This window comes from Echiichthys vipera (genome assembly GCF_963691815.1).
Source record: "Echiichthys vipera genome assembly, chromosome: 14".
NCBI classification, from domain to species: domain Eukaryota; kingdom Metazoa; phylum Chordata; class Actinopteri; order Perciformes; family Trachinidae; genus Echiichthys; species Echiichthys vipera.
The window spans coordinates 15074391-15092015 of record NC_139839.1 but is presented as its reverse complement, the minus strand read 5'-3'; the positions used below and the strand labels follow the sequence as shown (position 1 = coordinate 15092015).

The 17625-nt window shown below is 40.2% G+C and overlaps 2 protein-coding genes across 3 annotated transcripts; both read right to left on the bottom strand.

The window, feature by feature from the left end:
• Positions 1 to 1561: 1561 nt before the first annotated feature.
• Positions 1562 to 8244, bottom strand: rskrb (ribosomal protein S6 kinase related b; the record flags this gene model as incomplete). Its single annotated transcript, XM_083927625.1, has 13 exons — positions 1562 to 1798; positions 1930 to 2043; positions 2187 to 2297; positions 2583 to 2671; positions 2838 to 2927; positions 3180 to 3207; positions 4253 to 4293; positions 4498 to 4605; positions 5447 to 5516; positions 6249 to 6317; positions 6577 to 6660; positions 6751 to 7041; positions 8215 to 8244. 13 exons carry the CDS (start codon positions 8242 to 8244, stop codon positions 1562 to 1564), a joined length of 1362 nt encoding a protein of 453 aa, XP_083783751.1.
• Positions 8245 to 9114: 870 nt separating this feature from the next.
• cct8 (chaperonin containing TCP1, subunit 8 (theta)) lies at positions 9115 to 17115 on the bottom strand. Of its 2 annotated transcripts, XM_083927622.1 has the most exons (16): positions 16976 to 17115; positions 15865 to 15955; positions 15656 to 15735; positions 15328 to 15477; positions 14856 to 15036; positions 14694 to 14755; positions 14475 to 14612; positions 13810 to 13988; positions 12901 to 12967; positions 12718 to 12805; positions 12493 to 12608; positions 12183 to 12254; positions 11925 to 12089; positions 11446 to 11565; positions 10399 to 10530; positions 9115 to 9407 (listed from the first exon to the last, which is right to left on the bottom strand). In XM_083927622.1, exons 1-15 carry the CDS (start codon positions 17033 to 17035, stop codon positions 10423 to 10425), a joined length of 1677 nt encoding a protein of 558 aa, XP_083783748.1. In that variant the 5' UTR covers positions 17036 to 17115; the 3' UTR covers positions 9115 to 9407; positions 10399 to 10422. The 2 variants fall into 2 exon arrangements, with proteins under 2 accessions (XP_083783748.1, XP_083783749.1); XM_083927623.1 differs by lacking the exon at positions 10399 to 10530.
• Positions 17116 to 17625: the final 510 nt, after the last annotated feature.

Genomic DNA, 17625 nt, shown 5'->3' with positions numbered 1-17625 from the left:
TTTTTGGTAAACGGCTGAAAAAGAGTCATTTAGGTTGTTAATGGGCCATGTAATGCAAATCCTTTGAGTAAAAGTAACAATATATTAGTATTTTACAACTGAAAGTCCTGCATTTAAAATGGTACATCATATTGTTAGTACACCAAAGGCAGACAAAATGGCCACAATGGGTGATTATTTATCATTTACGGATCATATTTTAGATGCTGATTCTAAAATATTACTCTAGCTTGTAACTAAAGCTGTTTGATAAATATTGTGGAGTAAAAAGTACAATACTTCCCTCTGAAATGTAGTAATGCAGTAGAAGTATACATTATCTAGTATGATAAGTATAGTACAATGTACCAATGCCATTTCTTATGCATAGGCATGCAATGTTTCTGCAGAAATATGGTGGCATAACTGATAGGAAAAGTGAAGCAATGTCTCTCCTTCTTCAAGCCATCTCACACAGACAAAACATCCAAATCAGCAGGTCGCTGTGCAGTTTAATAATCCATCTGTGCTACATGGTAATTGCAAAAATACATTGTAACATAACATCTAACATCAAATAGCATCCAAAGTAGTCATATAAACTTTATAAAGAGGAATTTATAAATAGGTATTTGTGGTGACAAAAAAAAAAAGAAAAGTCAGGATAACGTGAGGCATTCTGGGTACACGTCAGGGCACACTTTACAAAATCATAACATAATCTGATGATCAGGTAAGTGCATGAAGGTGTGTTTATTGGCTAGGGTAACGACAGCCTCAGAGATTAGAAAAAAAGCCCTGTATCTATCAAAATGGTAACTGCATGTAAACAGTACGGTTGTTTATTCAACCCTTTCAGTCCCAGCTCAGATCTGTACAGCCGGGTGCCATCTTGGAGTCAAGATCAAATCAAGGCTGACTTGGGAAAACCAGCGAGTGCTCCCCTGAGTCGCAGGTTATGGCAGCATTAATAAAGGTACAGAATCACTTTTAAAGTAAAGATTACAGAATAATCACGATGACTGTCTTTCATCCACTTCTGCCAAAACCAGTTTCATAATCATGCAACATGAAAATAAAGGCAGAATTTCAAACACACACTCATTTTGTTGAAGGGTTTTGGATGGATCTTTTCTTAACTACATATTAAAAAAATAAATAATAATGCAGTGCACACTCTTCAGCATGACTTTTTCATGTCAGATTGAATTTGATAGCAATGTATTAATAGGGCAGCCATGACCAGTCACTTAAAAACTGAAACTAGATGGACATTAGCGCCATCTTTCTTGCAGAACTGTTGAGCAAATACAGTAGACTTGAAAAGGTGCTCATTGAAGAAAGGCAAACAAGTTTTAAAAAAAGTGTTCAGTACATCATAATATAAGCCAACATAAAACAAGGTGTTCACAAATGTTACTCAAATTAGTTGTTCCTTTCTAAACTGTAGGTCAAATGATCATAATCAGCTATTTTGGCTTTTACTAAATAAGACATTTTACAAGGTGCACCACACAGTGATTAAGTGTGCAGCAATACGTAGGCCTTTACTTGGAGTGTGTTACTGTAAACTCAAAGTCTGTCACACAAACACTTCTCTGCGTGGGCCTTTTTCCTGAGCAGGCTGCGGTGAGAGAGCTGGGCCGGGGAGCGGCGCAGTCATGTTGGTTTGTGGGTCGGCATCCAGCTGCATGTCCGGCGTGGCAGGAGGACTGAGGAACGAATCGTAGTCGAAGCCTTTGAGAGGCTGCAGAGACAAAGTGAGGCCTCGTCGAGCTTTGGCAGCTCGGTCCGGTCTGTCCCTCAGCTCCAGAATCACCTGGATAGTGACAAGCATAAAAATTCACTTTGCTTTTTTTCTTTTTCTTTTTTTTTTTACATTATTGTACATTTCTTTAACAGTCACATTGGAACAACCAGACGGACTACTCCCAGACATTCACCAGTTACCTCCACAGGTTGGCGCTGCAGCAGGGTGAAGTCAAAAGTTGTTCCACGGAAGAAGGTTTGACGTTTGAAACGTTCAAGGGTCCTCAGGCGGCGGGAGGGAGTCTTGCACAAAAGCTGTACAGAGAAACATGTAGGTCACAATGTGGCATCAAACTAGCCCCCCTGAGCATTAAGTAGATACTGGTGCATGTAGTCAAATAGTCTGAAGTGGAGACTTGAACATTTTGTACCAATATGATTAAACTTTGTGTAATTACCTCTGTTATTAGCAAGGCCAGTGGGGAGCTGATGCTGAGGGGCATTTCATAGGGAAAACTCCTCACTTTCCACAGCATTCTGCAGTGGTCTGTTTCTGGAGGCACGGGGAACTGAGGAGAGTTTTAGGCAATGAAGAGAAATCATTCAGGGGGTTTCACTTTTGACTTTTACATGGCAAAACATAAAGCTGCTAATAACTAGATTTCATAAAACATACAACACTTTGAGTCCTTTAAATTTAGATCATTTGATGTACAAATACCAATCGAAGATAGCATCAAATGTGTTCTAAACAATTTTCTTCTACAAAATTCAGTCTCAGCTACGTCACTGAATCAACGGTTGTGAGTAATATCTGCTCATCATTGACAAGCCAAGCGGCAACAAGACCTCACCTTCCCTGTAACCAATGAGAAAAGCAGAATTCCCAGTGACCACCAATCAGCTGCATGGTTGTAGGGTCCGCCACTGAGCACCTCTGGGGCTACAGAGCAGAAAGAGCATGCTTACAGCACTGGCTGTAGTATATATTTGCACATTACTATAATCACTGTTTAGTATAATAGATTAAAATAATGTTTCTCTGTCTGTTAATATGTCCTCAGCATCTGATCTGCAGGTGTGGGTGGATGTGCTGGAATATTTCTCACCCATATATTGGATGGTTCCACAAATGGTAAAGGCTCTTCCTCCTCTCTCCAGACGACGGGATAAACCAAAGTCAGCTAAGCGGAGGTGACCTAGAACAGACCATTTTCTCTACATCATTATGCACGAATGACATAATTGTTACATTACAGCTGGTGAAAATATCAAAATAGTCCCATACTAATTTAATTTTATTAGCAAATGTGATTGGATAGAAAGACTGTTCCCTCAAACAGATGTGTGCATTAATACGCATAGACTGACGTATGTGCACAGTCAGGATGTTCTCTGGAAGGTTCTCCTGCACACCAGAGCTATGCTGCTCTCTACTGGTTTTTACTCACCGTTGTCTGTGAGCAGAATATTCTCCATCTACAACAAATAGTACCAAAAACTTAATTAGACACCCATCCATATTGACCAGTTTAATAGACTTACTATATTAAAGGAAAAATAATCTTGTAGCAGATTTTCCAGAGCCTTGGATTTCTTTCTCATTATTAAATTGCAAATGAAGTAATATTCTTCACACAAGGTTGGACATTTTAATAGTAAAAAAAGTCATAAAAAACCTGTAACCTGCAAGCCATTACAACCAGAACACTCAGGAAAAGCACAGCATTGAAACATTTCAATAAAATACTGCTTCGATAACATATACAGTACATATGAACAAAAGGAAAGCTTTTAATTTAATTTAATGGGTTGAACACAAGAATGCATCAATGGATGGATGTGTGGCAGTTTTTTGGAGATGAGGGATAAAAAGCACTTTACCAAATTTAGAAAATCCTGGGTTCCAGTGGCTGTTGGCCTTCTTACAACTGATAGCGCTGTGGTCACTTTAACTGTGTTTTTATCCAGTTTTTGTCCAGTGAGGCACTGTTGCACTTTGTTGATTGATGATTGTTAATTGTTATCCCATGTCACTCATGTTGTATGTGTATTCCATCTCTTTTAATTATTAGCTCTTTGTCATCGTATGTGTCATTATTGTGCATTTTGCGGTTGTTTTTTCTGCTGACTGTACTAAAAATTGCCCCCCGGGGACAATAAAGATCTCTTGACTTGACTTGACTTACCAGGATAAACTTTAGGCCTGTAGTATTTATTTTCTTTCTCCTGCTATTTGGCACAAAGTTAATTTGAAATGTAGCTATTTGCTTTTATGTAAATGTTTAATACATTCTGTAATGTTTAATGTTTTGAATTTGGTTTTGTATCAATATTACTGGGTGATGTTTTGTAATGTGATGTTTGACACAACACACGTTTTTGTTTCACTTGTTAAGTGAGGACTACTGCTATCCACAATCTATGTTAAAAAGAAATACATTTGTGTGCATTGTGTCCCATTTATCAGAATAAATGGAGTGTCATTGTGGTCCCAAACGTGTGAATTACCTCCCTCTCTTACCTTCACATCTCTGTGGATGATCCCAAAGTCGTGCAGAAAGCCTGAGAAAAACCAGCAAAGCGACAACAAAAATATCAAATTCAGCCAGCGATCTCAAATGTTTCAAATGCTTTGTTTCTGTGGGAGATCCTTTGCTCATCTCATTTTATAAATACTCACAATTAAATACTGACACTTTCCTATAATCACCTCTGATCTAATTAGGATATTTGAGGAGAAAAGTGAGGTGTTTATAGCATACTCACCAAGCGCACATCCCAACTCTGCTGCAAACACTCGAACAGTGTCCTCTGTGAACTGACCGATCATCTGCCAGTAGGTGTACAGGTCTCCTGTGCTGCAGTAGTCGCACACTGCAGGAGGAATGACAGCATTAATTGGTGTCTCTGTCGTGTAATGTCAGGGGTGAGGGGCAGTGAAGGTCAGTTGGATGAGGAACACACACTAGTGAAAAAAATTAGTATAGAGTAGTGTAATCTGGGAGTGCGGGCAGTGTAAATCTATCTTCCTCTACAAACCAAACACAGGGTATTTAATGTCTGTTTTTTGCCAGTCTGCTAAGAACGGTTCTGATAAATAAAGGTAAAAAAGTGGGGTGAATCGGGAATAGGTGTCTGGAATAATGGATCATCCTTTTCTTCATGGAGATAGTAATCTCAAGGCCTCACCCTCTGTGATACAGGAGGCTCTATATAGTCTTGATTTGCTCCAAATAACCTCCATGTTTGCACGTAAGGCTTAATGATTTACTGATGATTAACTGTTTAAGCAAGCAGGGGCGCCCTCTCTTTGGAATGTGACACATGTTCTTGTTGAGCTGCAGAAGCGGTCAACATCTGGTCCCCGGGCTAACTTCGCTCTCTTTACAAACTGGGTCACACTTTCTGAGTCAGTGGCTGATTTAGAAATAAATAGTGGGGGAAATGCTCTGGAGGAGAGGAAAAGGGGGCGAGGCAGATATAGGACACACAGGCAGTGGTAGACTGGGGTCTCTAGGCAAAACAACCAGAATAAAAAGACATTATTGGAATCTCTTTGTCTTTTGGTCATCGTGTTCAAGGTGTCGGGTTGGGGATTGCAGGTATAGATTCTGGACAAGGATACCAGTGTTGAGGTGAGACAAGGTGGAGTGAGGGGTTTTTAGGGTAGTGGATCTGGGTTGGATTGGGTCACTAGTCTCTGGCTCTGACTCACTAATGTAGAGGTGGCGCTGAGTCTGCCAGCAGTCCTGGAGGTCGTGGACAAATGGGTGGTGAACCTGACCCTGCGGGGCAAAGGTCCAAGGTCAACCTGAAAAATCTCAATTTTGGCCACTGATCAAAGAGATGTCCGTATTTTTTTCCTCACTGCGCCTTACAAGTTTTCTGTGATAGGAAAACTTTACTTACGACTTAAGTAACTTCAGGTCTTGTTGGTGAAATTCAAATAATTGGAATTAGTTTATCGCCTCTTCAAACCTATCAAAATGTGTCCCACAACATATCAGATGAGGTCTGAATCCATTCACAGTATAAGCTTCAGTCTTACCAATTTAAGTTATATAATTTATTTTAATGTAATATGAGTACCATTAGTGTTGATACAGTTGTTTAAGTAATAAATTAGCAATGTTTAATAACACACTGACATATTTTATAATCTTTTTCACAATTTGTATCGAATATTTTAGTTAAAAAGGCTAAGAAAGCCAACCCTGATGTACTCTCCGGATACAAATCTATATATTTATACACACACACACACACACACACACACACACACACACACACACATATATATATATATATATATATATATATGTATGTATACACATAGTCATTACATCATAAACACATATCCATCCAATAAGGTTCTTCTGCAAAAAATTATTATTGTATAAAAGTGGCTCAGGTTTACTTATATTTAGTATTTCCAAAACCAAATCTTTTCAGAGGCATATATTAATGTCTAAAAACCTTCAAGATGTTATGTTTTTTTTTAATCTACAAACTCCCACCTGGACAATAACTTCTTCTTTTGACTGCTCCAACACCCCCAGTCTTAAAATCTCCGATTTAGGAATAACCTGGTGGAAGACATAAACTGTGAGATGAAATACGAATACACAGGACTGCAAGTATTTTATCAGGTGCAAAAATATATATTTCAGAATTATAGTTAACTATAACAACTGTATTGGTGTATATGTTAAAAAGCCTCAATGGGTACAGTTGAAATTAGGGTCATTTTGATCATTAAAAATACACTATTTCAATGACATTATTGTCTTTAAAAATGTTTTGCCTGCATAAAACATGCTGTATTTCTTTTACTTTTAGACTCACTTTGACCGCATATGTTTTCTGTTTGGTCTTGTCCTTCACTTTCAGAATGGGTCCAAACGAACCTTTGGCGATGTAACTCAACACCTGGTGGAGAGAAACACAGACACAAACAAAGAGACATCATCCAATGATATCAAACAACTGATTGGTGTCTCTGTTGGAGCTGAGGTCTACCTGAAAGTGCTCATGCCCAGGCACAGTTCTGTGGGGGAATTCGGGCAGGAACATGGCAATGAACCCCGGCAGGCTCCACTCTGCTCTCAGCTTGCCTGGGCCAACTCCCGCCAACCTCAGGACGTGCTCTGGGATGTCGGGGGCTTTGCCTTGGAGCATTCGACGCTGGCCCAGACGCAGGGCAGGTGGGGCCAGGCGACAGAGGCCTGCTGGGATAGACAGACCCATGCTGGAGAGGAAGCCACGCCACCCTGATGAGAAGTCCCCATCCTCCTGCCCTTCAGTGGGCCTCTGTAGAGGAGACAAGGGGAGAAGGACGCCCAAAGAAGCATTATGGTACAGGTCAGTAGATGGTGCTGCAGGTGAAACATATTATTATGGACAATTCCAATGAACTTGATTTCTGGAAAGACTTATCAAGGTAGGTGTGCACTGCTAAAATACCTTTAGGGAGTTCATAGCCCAGACACTCATGAGTTAACAGTGCTTGTATAAGATATGCAGGACAGAGGGGGGCTTTATAAAAATATATTTCTATTCACTACTAAACCTGGGGAAGTGTTACATCAAAAAAACACACTGGGGAGCTGCTCAGCGCAAATGCATTTCTGTAGCTCCACTTTTATATATATTTTAATTATGCAGTATGTGATCTATATGGTGATTTCCAGCGCTTCACATGACCCATAGAGGCAACTGTGTCCTACAAAAGATTTCCTACTGTATAATCATTGATTGCATTTGCAAAATCATCAGTCCAACCTTGTGCAAACCCTCTCAAATGCATGCAGCGTGGAGTTGCAGTGGCCAACAGATTAGTTTCATTTAAACCATTACACTACTGCTCTTGTTTGTGATTTAACAAGAGAAAAAAAGCAGCTTGGGCTACATCCAATCTGCAGTCGACCTTTTATCCTGCACAACAACAGATCTGATGCTCTGTGGTGCAAGATGTGTGTAATCAACCATGCAGGATGTCATTATCAACAGAGCCAAATGAAGGGACACATCTATAGTCACTCAACATGAAGAAGTGCCAGCAATGCGACATCCGCCTGGCATCTGTCAAGAGACTGGGAAATGTAAAAATTGAATTTAGTGTGTTATTATCATGCATGTAAGGCGTTCAGTTGCCAATTTATTTCAGATATCAATACCGGAAGCGAGACATCGCCTTCAAAGTAAAAGAATAAAATGATGTAATCATGATAATGTAATTTTGAAGACAACCACAATATTTTAATGGACATCAAGCACTTCTAAACTACTCGTTAATGATTAACAACGCAATTTGATTACACTTTATTTCAACATGCTATAAATAATAATTTAAAAAACCCATGTCGTCCAGGATTGGCACTGTCGTTGCTGCCTGCTGATTTAGGGAACCAAATCGTCGCCATGGAAACAGGGAACCCCCCTCTACGTGCGTCACACCTTAGCAACCAATTTGACTCAACTCACCGTCTTGTTTTTACTGCCGTCGGCCCCCATCAGTGTGACAGGACATCGGCACTGGGAACTCAGTGCGACGGCTGCTCCTCATCCAGGCACCTCACATAGTACTGCGCGTCTTCACGGTAGCCCATCAACACGTTCGTGCACAACACACAGACTAATTATAGGTTTGACGATGCTGACCGATACTCTTTATCAACAATCTGCAATTGAGCAGGCTATCCAGTGCAAAAGTGATAGATATGGCGACATATAAACAAGTTAATCCCGAGAATGGGCAACGTCAGCGCAAATCCGCCCACATCTTCGCCATCCAATGAGACTGCGACCCGGTGGAGTTCAGCTCCCCCTGCTGCTCTCTGCAATCAGATGCAGACATAACTTCTACGTAGGCTTTAAGTGAGGTTTTTTTTATCTTTTAGATTATCGTTTGCATCATTTGCATGGCAGACCTCATAGCGTGTTCTCTAGTTTGCTGTGAACAAATGAATGCATGCATCAAAACTATGAATGCATGCTGCAGTGGTAGCTCTGCAATCGACCTCTGCATTCTTTAGTTCATTTGTGTGTATAAATAAATCAGTGCATGCATATTTTCTGCTGCCTCAACATGATGTTCAGAGCAAATCTGCAGGGAAACATTAAAAGGTAAATGCATGCATGTTTGCAGCTTAAGCAGGGAGCCCGGTTCTGTGAGTGGAGGGTGTCTTGACAGGATGAATTCAGGTGAATCAATCTTAAATGTACATAACTGGACCATAATGGCATCTACATCATCCTAACTTGACTTCCTAAAAAAAAATACCCACCCTCAAATCAAGACCAGATTAATCCTAAAAAAAAATACCCACCCTCAAATCAAGACCAGATTAACACAAGAAAGAAAATGCAAATCAAGACATGACATGACAGCCTAAGTGCCTTTTATTTGGGACGAAGAACAAATAAAGCAAACAGTGCCGTCCATACATTTTACTTTCACATTTGTTAAGCAATGTGTGGTGATTTCAACAAAAATAAACCAAACTGTTGAGCTTTAAATAAACAAGTAGAAAAGGTTTTTTCGTTAATCCATGTGGGAGCGTTCAGGGTTAAAAAGGAGCATCGGCTGCACAGCATCAGATTCAGTCATCCTCATCGAACCCCTTCCTGCCGCCCTGGGGAGGTTTGGGTCCCCCTGCTGGTTTAGCCATGATGATCTGAAAAGGAGTAAGGACAGTCAGTCAGATCTTTATGGCTGAAAGATAAAGAGCACCGAGATCCAGGCAGCAGGCTCAGAGGCAGGCAAGTTCAACTTTGACAGATTATTCAACTAAAAAAATACCATTAAAAAGCGTATATTCTCAAATGATGAATTTTTGACCCCTACAGATACCAAGGGGGGCCATTTAATGGAAACTTTTGTGAGGAAAAATTGCTCGTACGTGCATATGCCGATTCGATTGCAACCAAGCCCCGATGACCTCACGCATCCCCCCCTCTCCTTTTTCTCTCCTGTGATGATGTAGGTTTGCACTCTCATACATCTGCTTTATTTTAGGGTTTCATGTTCACTTTCAGCTGTATGAATTGTATGCTATGTCATAAAACCTGTTATACAACAGAATAATGGGGGACTTTTATTGTGAAGAATTTAAAGGAACTTAAATGCTTTTCTCCTTTGACTCACCGGTAAGATTCTGCACCGTAAGAACAGGAACGCTTATCGCATCCTACGTATTTTTTCATTCCAGGATATTTTATTAAAATATTATTGAATATTTCTGTGACATAAGAAATACTTTCCAAATACTAATGTTTAAAAAAGAAGAAGAAGAAATCATCCTCCTTAACATGTTCCATTTATATTAAATGATGTTGCATGCAATATTTTTACATTCTGCACTTGTCTGATGACGTCCACTGCTAAGAAAAGAGTTCATGAATGCATGCAGCATGCTATTAAACCATATTGGTTCGGTTTTGTGCAAGTTTAGACTCAAAGTGATTTAGTTCATAAAAAAAAAAACACACCTGAGAAGTGGCTGAATGCTGCAGCTACACAAAATTTCTCTGCATTGAGTTCTGTATCACACCCGATGTTAGTAGTGACAGGCAAAAGAACAAACATTTCACAACTTCAGTGTCCCGTGAGCAAGTGAGTACATCTGTGTGAGTCAAAAGCACACACAAACACATGCCAGGACCTACTGATGGAGGGTGCGTTTGCGCCCTCTAATGGTGAGTATCAAAATTATCAGGCGCTTCGTCCCAATCGTCCTTGTCCCAATGGCCTCTCTGCTTGGGAGCCTTGGGTCCCCCTGCAGCCTTAGCCATGATGATCTGCGTCGCACATATATACACACACACTAGCGTCAACTACCTGGAGGCTATTAATCCCTATAGGCCTCTCCAATTACCCATCACCTGCTGAATTTAAGAACATCAGTTTTATATCGATTATAAACAACTCAAAATAAAACTACACAGAAACAAGCTAGCAAGTCATCTGCCTTGTGTGTATATACCCAGATGAGAGGAAGGGAATGTTAAAGGTGGTTTATTTTTCTAAAGAAAACAAATGATAAAAAATGACTCTACTTTGAAGACGCAAATTTGGTGCATTGCACTTGCATCTGCTCCACAACACAAAGATAGGACTTTGTTTAACAGTTCAAATTAAAAATCCACATAATATTAAATTATTAATTAAAAGCAATAGCAACAAATCAAAATACTCCTAATCATAGTTGCTGTCTGCAGACTGATTAAAAGGATGAGGCAATATTCTATTCATTTTCTTATCGTCAACAAATCCCAATAAATAAATCAAGAATTGATCTAAAGATAGATTGTCTTTATAGTCAAAGTCTGATACAGGGAATCCCTGTGCCATAGAGTAACTATTAGAAACACAAATACAGTTGAACTGGGGGACATGTTCCTTGTTATAATGAACATGATGCTGCTGTAATACGATACTAAATAACACAAACGCACTAGATATTTATTCCCAACAAATGCACCATTTGCTTCAGTCTGTGGCATGTTTGTTAAAACCCACAGTGCCCAGCTCCTTTTTAGGAGTTCCACAGACTTTGTTGTTCTGGTCTTTAAAAACAAACAGAAAAACACCCATCTGGTTCTTATAGAGTGTAAGATGTGCATGATTTGGAAGTTGCACATAAAATATTTTCTTCTTTGAGGCTGCTTTCGACCATTTGTGTGTCGCAAGCATTTGTGAGTTTTTGTACACACCTGGTCGACTCTCAGTACTGTGATGGCAGCGTTTGTAGCCAGTTTGACGCCCCAGTATTTGACCAAGTATGGCTCCAGAATGCCAGCTTCAAGCATGTCCTTCAGAGCGGGGCCTTCTCCCTAAAGACAACACATCATCAGAACCAAACAGAAACCTGTAGCTCAATACATCCAAAAAGTAAAATGCTCTGCATTCAGGAAAACAAAGATAGTAGGAATTCTTGTACTTGCACACATTTTTGCATTTTAGTAGCCACAAGCTAAATGTGCATGGTTACGCATAATAACAGGCTACATTGTTGAAAGTCAAATGCCATTATGGCTCACTTTATTTAAATGCATCAGTAAAAGCATTAAAAAAAAATACACATGAAAGATTTTCTGTGTATGACTGAACCACAGACTTTGCTGATGAAGTTATTTTTTTGCCACATTTTTTTCATTTTCAATATTTGTTCTTTTCATGTGCACATACACACCTCGATGTCAAAGCCCATGTTTTTGTTTCCCTCATGATGTGCAGAGTACAGTTTAGAGATGAGCTCGCTCCCCTTCACACCAGAGTTCTCAGCCAGTGCCCGTGGCAACGCCTCGAATGCTTCAGCGAACTTCTTAATGGCATATTGTTCCAGACCCGGGCAGGACTAAAGACAGAGGGAGAGAAAAAAAGGTCATGTTTCTGCAATTCCTCAGCCAGTGATGCAGCAAAGACACAAAACCAACCAAAACCTGCATACCTCTCCATACGAGGTGATCTGTTTGGCCAGCTCAATCTCAGCGGCTCCTGCTCCAGGTACCAGACGCTTGTCCTAGAGACGGTGAATAACACAGAAACTGTGGCTGTTGTGCAAATATGATCATGAATTTCACTTTGACTGTTGAGATTTGCTGATACTAAATGGCAAACCACTTAAAACAATTACTCCCTGAGAGAAATACAAGGAGATACTCTCTAATATGGTATATTTATCTTTCATCTCCTTTAATTGATATTACTCATTTCCAAAGTTCCAATAAATCATACAGCGATTTATTGTGTCGACTTACCCTAACCAGAACCTTAAAGGTGTTAACTCCATCATCAACAGCCCTCTCAATGTCATCCATCAGGTTGTCGGTGGAGCCTCTGATCACCACTGTTGAGATCATACCGTCCTCTTTCTCTGTTTAAAAGGATCAAAGCACAAGACGTTGAGCCTAAAACTCACATGGAGCGCAGATCATCAGGTTGAAAATTGAAGACTCTCGAGGCTGGAGTAAAAAACGATTTACCGTGTTTGAAGACCACAACCTGAGTGTCGCCCACCTCCGTCAGGTACACGTTGTCACAGTGACCCATCTCATCTGGAGTTGGAGCCGTCTAAGAAAGCAGAAAAGCAGCATTTTACATGATATAATTATGCATTTTTATTATAGTTACTACAACCGATCTGAACGTTACATGACGACACTCACCATCCTGGGCAGAGCTACAGCTCCCAAAGTCTTGCATAGCCTCCTGAGGTCCCACTTGCTGTTCAGCCTGACGGGGGAAGGAGAATGATTTAGGGCTGGGCGGTACACCGTGATAAAAGCTATAATACCATATATACATTGCAATACAGCCATAGAGACACATTTTTTGGATGATTTTGGTCGATTAACGGTGCATTCGGTAATCGACTTGTTTGGGCGCAATATGGACACAGCCGTCTGCTAAGGCTTGTAGCATTGTAAAACAGTCTTTTTTTTATAAACTCTAGGTTCTCCAATTATGTTGTTTGAGCTTTGTTTTATGTGCAGTGATGCGTATCATGCTACTGCAGAGGTTTGGTGCAGTAGCATGATACTGTATTAGTGGTTAAAAAAAAAGCCGTTTTGGATGGTTTAGAGCTCTGCCCGAGCTACTCAGTGTTAGCCATGCCTGACTGTTAGCGACTCCCGGATTTTTTCAGGAGTGCATTGCACCTGCGTCTGCTCCACAACACAAAGATAGGACTGTTTAACATTTCAAATTAAAAATCCACATAATATTAAATTATTAATTAAAAACAATAGCAACAAATCAAAATACTCCTAATCATAGTTACTGTCTGCAGACTGATTAAAAGGTTGGGGTAATATTCTATAATTTTCATATTGTCAACAAATCCCATGAAAACCAAAAATACAGAATTGATCTAAATAAATTAATTTTAATTAATAACTTAATTTTTTTAACTAATTAATTATTTTTTGTGTTAATAGGTGATCAGCTAAAAAAAAGAAAAACTGTCTTGTTTGATGTATATACATGCTGAAAAAGACTGTGGTTTAACTTTAAGCCGGAATTACACTTTAATCATCAACATTAGCTTGTATCATCAGAGGTCATCTGTGTCTCACCTGACCACCATGAGATTGTACTTGTTTGCGTAGTGAAGTGCCATGTCGGCCACTTTCCCCCCAGTAACCACCACGTTAGCACCGGACGCCTTGATGGCCTTCACCTGAGCATCCATCATATCCTCCTCTCCTTGACTGAAGTCCATGAGCTCCTTGGCATTATTTATCAGCACTGTGCCCTACAAGACAAATAAGACTATTGTTAGCACCAGAGATCAGAACAGTCATAGGGGCGAATGAATCCCCTTTATAAACGAATAAATGCCCCAGCACTGACCCCCCTTTTTTATGTATATGGTGTACGTAGTCTGAATTTATGTCAAACAGCAAACTTTGGCTAACTTGGTTGAACTGTTTTGTGCCTATGGGCTCAAATGAATATCTTGTTCCCATATGAATCCAGGAATTGAGAAAAAAAAAAAAGCAAATAAAGTACAGTAAAGGGCAAGGGGGCACCATTTTCCAAGCTTTGTCTGAGCAGAGGCCCACAGTCTCCAGGACTAGGTGGAGAGATTATATCTCCACACTGGCCTGGGATCCCCCAGTTAGAGCTGGTTAATGTGGCCTGGGAAAGGGAAGTTTGGGGTCTCCTGCTAAAGCTGCTGCCCCCGCGACCCGACCCCAGATAAGCGGCTGAAGATGAGATGAGAGGAAGTATTCATTACCTTGGTCTCTGTAACCATGCAGTCAAAGGGGCAGGAGAAGACAGCGACCTTGGCGTCTTTAACTGATGTGATGTCTCCCTCGGCTTCCTTCTTAAAAACCATACCATGTAGCATGGAGGACGAGGTCACTCCACAACCCTGAAAACATCCGGACAGTAATTTAAAAAAAGGGACAAAACACAGACAGACAGACAGACAGACAGACAGACAGACACTTACCAAAATCTTGCATACTCTCACGTTGTCAACATTAAAATTGCCGGATGCTGGTAGGATTGACACTGTGGCACAAACCAGTAAAGAAAAGAAAGTTAGAGAAACACAAAAGTAATTAAACCATTGAGTTATTTATCTTTGACTTAGTCTGGATTGCCGACTCACCACAGGCCTGTGCGATAAGGTTGGCGAGGAAGTCTTCGTTGCCGTACTGTTTACTCATGACTGCTGTACGGATAAGAGAAGTCGCCTCCTTAATGTCATTGAGGTTGTCGGCTGAGGAACATACGCAGTCTGACATGATCTCCAGGGTCTTCTTACATGCTTTCTCATAGCCTTCAATCACCTGTGTCAAAGAAGAAAGGAGGCAATGAGTAAATGCAGCAATCCACTTATTTGAGGTGTAAAAAAATTGTTCATGTTTTATCAATATCAACTCTAAAAAAACACTGTATCATCCTGGTATGTCTTTATATATTAATAATATTTAACTGATTTGCATTTTAGGGAGTTATTCAAAAATACCAAACAAGAACAAGAACCAACAGAGTTTTCTCCAAAAAAAACAAAAAAACAGAATTCTTCAAAAAGGCATTTCCATACATCATGCATGATGATGATGACTACATTGGTTTACCTCTGACACAGACAGGCCCATCCTGAGCAGCTCTTCAGCCAGCTCCAGCAGAGCTCCGGCAAACACCAGGACAAAGTTTGTACCGTCTCCGACCTCCTGCTCTTGCATGTGAGATGCCATCACAATCATTTTGGCTGCTGGATGCTGCACCTATAAAAAATGACATTCACAGACAGTTAAATATCCTCATGTATACACCATTCCTGAATAAAGTGTGTTGCACAACAATCAGAAATACTTTAATAATCCCAGGGGGAAATTATTTTTGTTACAAACCTCCAGATATACAAACAACAAATATTATACAGCCAATATCAGGTTTCCTCACCTCAAGCTCTCTGAGGATTGTGGCGGCGTCATTGGTGACAAACAGCTTCTCCAAGTGGTTGATGACCATTTTGTTCATACCTTAAAGTCATCAATGTCGTAGTTTAGCCATCAATGATATTTTTTGTTGTCCCACCAATATATGTAATAGATAAAAGCTCACACAGAGACTTTAGACAAAAGTATCTCACAGCGGAGTAGAGAGCTTACCATTTGGCCCGTAGGCGGTGCGTGTGGTCTGAGAGAGCTCCTTACAGGCTTTGATGTTACGAAAGACGGCCTCCTCAAGCCCTGAATAGTGCTGATGAGAGAACATCAAAACTTAACTCCTGTGACTTTCCAAGAAAGGTGCATAACATTTCATTAGTGTACAGGTACATAAGAAAGGTGAGAAAGGTTTATTTAAGAGGAAGGCTGGGAAGACGCTGTCTATTTTTTTATCAGTTGATAGGGGTGACAGATGTATCTCGCTGAAATTGCATATAGAACAAAAGAAAGAAAAATAAATGAATTCATATAAAAAATAAACAAATTAAATAATAATAAGCAAAGTAGCCTCACACATTTTTTTTTATTTGATCCTTTTATTCAGAAATAATTTATTTTGGGTTGTACAGCCACATGACGACATTTGTGATGATATGGATGTTTCCGTCATGTTGTTGTAGTGTGATTTAGTGTTAGGTATGTGTCGTTTATTGTGACTCATGTTATGTTTCTGTCTTAATGTTATGTTTTTGTGTTTAATAAAAAAAATCCCTGAATAATACTGCATCAGAGAACAACATACTGTAACTCGACTGCTGTGACTTCCCAATAAGGGTGCATTGCATTTCATTGGTGTACATGTCAGACATAATGACTAATGGAAAATGGTAATGTACCTATCAGCATTACACTGGGAATATGAGATCTAATGAACGTGTGTGGACAATAAAGCGACTTGGACAAACCCATCAACAGATAATAGACGAGTCAAAGCTAACCCAAAACATGAAGCATCAGCATCTAATCCAAAGTCTCAGCTTTAACACTTTAGCTAACCGCTAACTGGGTGTGACTGAGGTTTGACAGTCACTGTATCGATGCAGCTACAACACTGCAGACATAGAGCATTTACGCGCTGGAGAGGACATAGAAAAGACGCAGCCCATTGTCCATCACAGCAGCCCCGGGTCCAGCAGCTCCAGGCGGCCTGGCTTCCTTCTAGAAGTCTCCCACATGACTGTGCTAACTCAGGGGCTAACGCAAGCTAGCATGCTAAGTTCACAACCATGTGATAAACAGCTACCACGCTACTAACAAACTGATTTAACCTCACCTTGGCGCCATCTTTCAACATTTGGGCAAAGCCCGGAGCTTTGGGAACGTGAAGAGCCATGTTTCTGGATGTTTAGCAGCCCCGGTGTCTTGGAGAAGGAAGCCGCGGCGTGGTTCAGCTCTGGGTACAAAGCCGGAGAGACGGAGGAGGAGCGATTTCAGCGAGGCGTGGGGCAGAAGACGGGCAGCAGCGAGGGACAAACGGAGCGATTCTCGTTTGTTAAAGGCACTTTTTTCAGACCACGACACACCGCTTGGGGGAGCTGTTGGATTTATGTTAAAGTGCATATAGAAATGGGCACTGTAATAATCGCCTCTAATTGAAATAATCATTTTTTTTGTTTTACAGCCCTTAAATGATAATATATTAAAAAAAAAAAAAAATTCCAGCGTGACTTACACATTTTGCCTGAAAACATTCAAGTGAATTGTTGTTTTTCAAAATTTCAGAAAATTACTTAAAAAATAAAAAATTAAAAAAGTGATGGGTCCCTTTAGAATAACCAACATAATCCTCAGGTATAACCAATCACCTTCCAGATTACACACCAAGTTAATTGGGCTCCACCTGACATCAACTGTGGTGTTTTTGATTGCTTCAGAATAAAATCAGCTGTACCTTGAGGATTCCTCTCCTAGTCGTGCATGGAA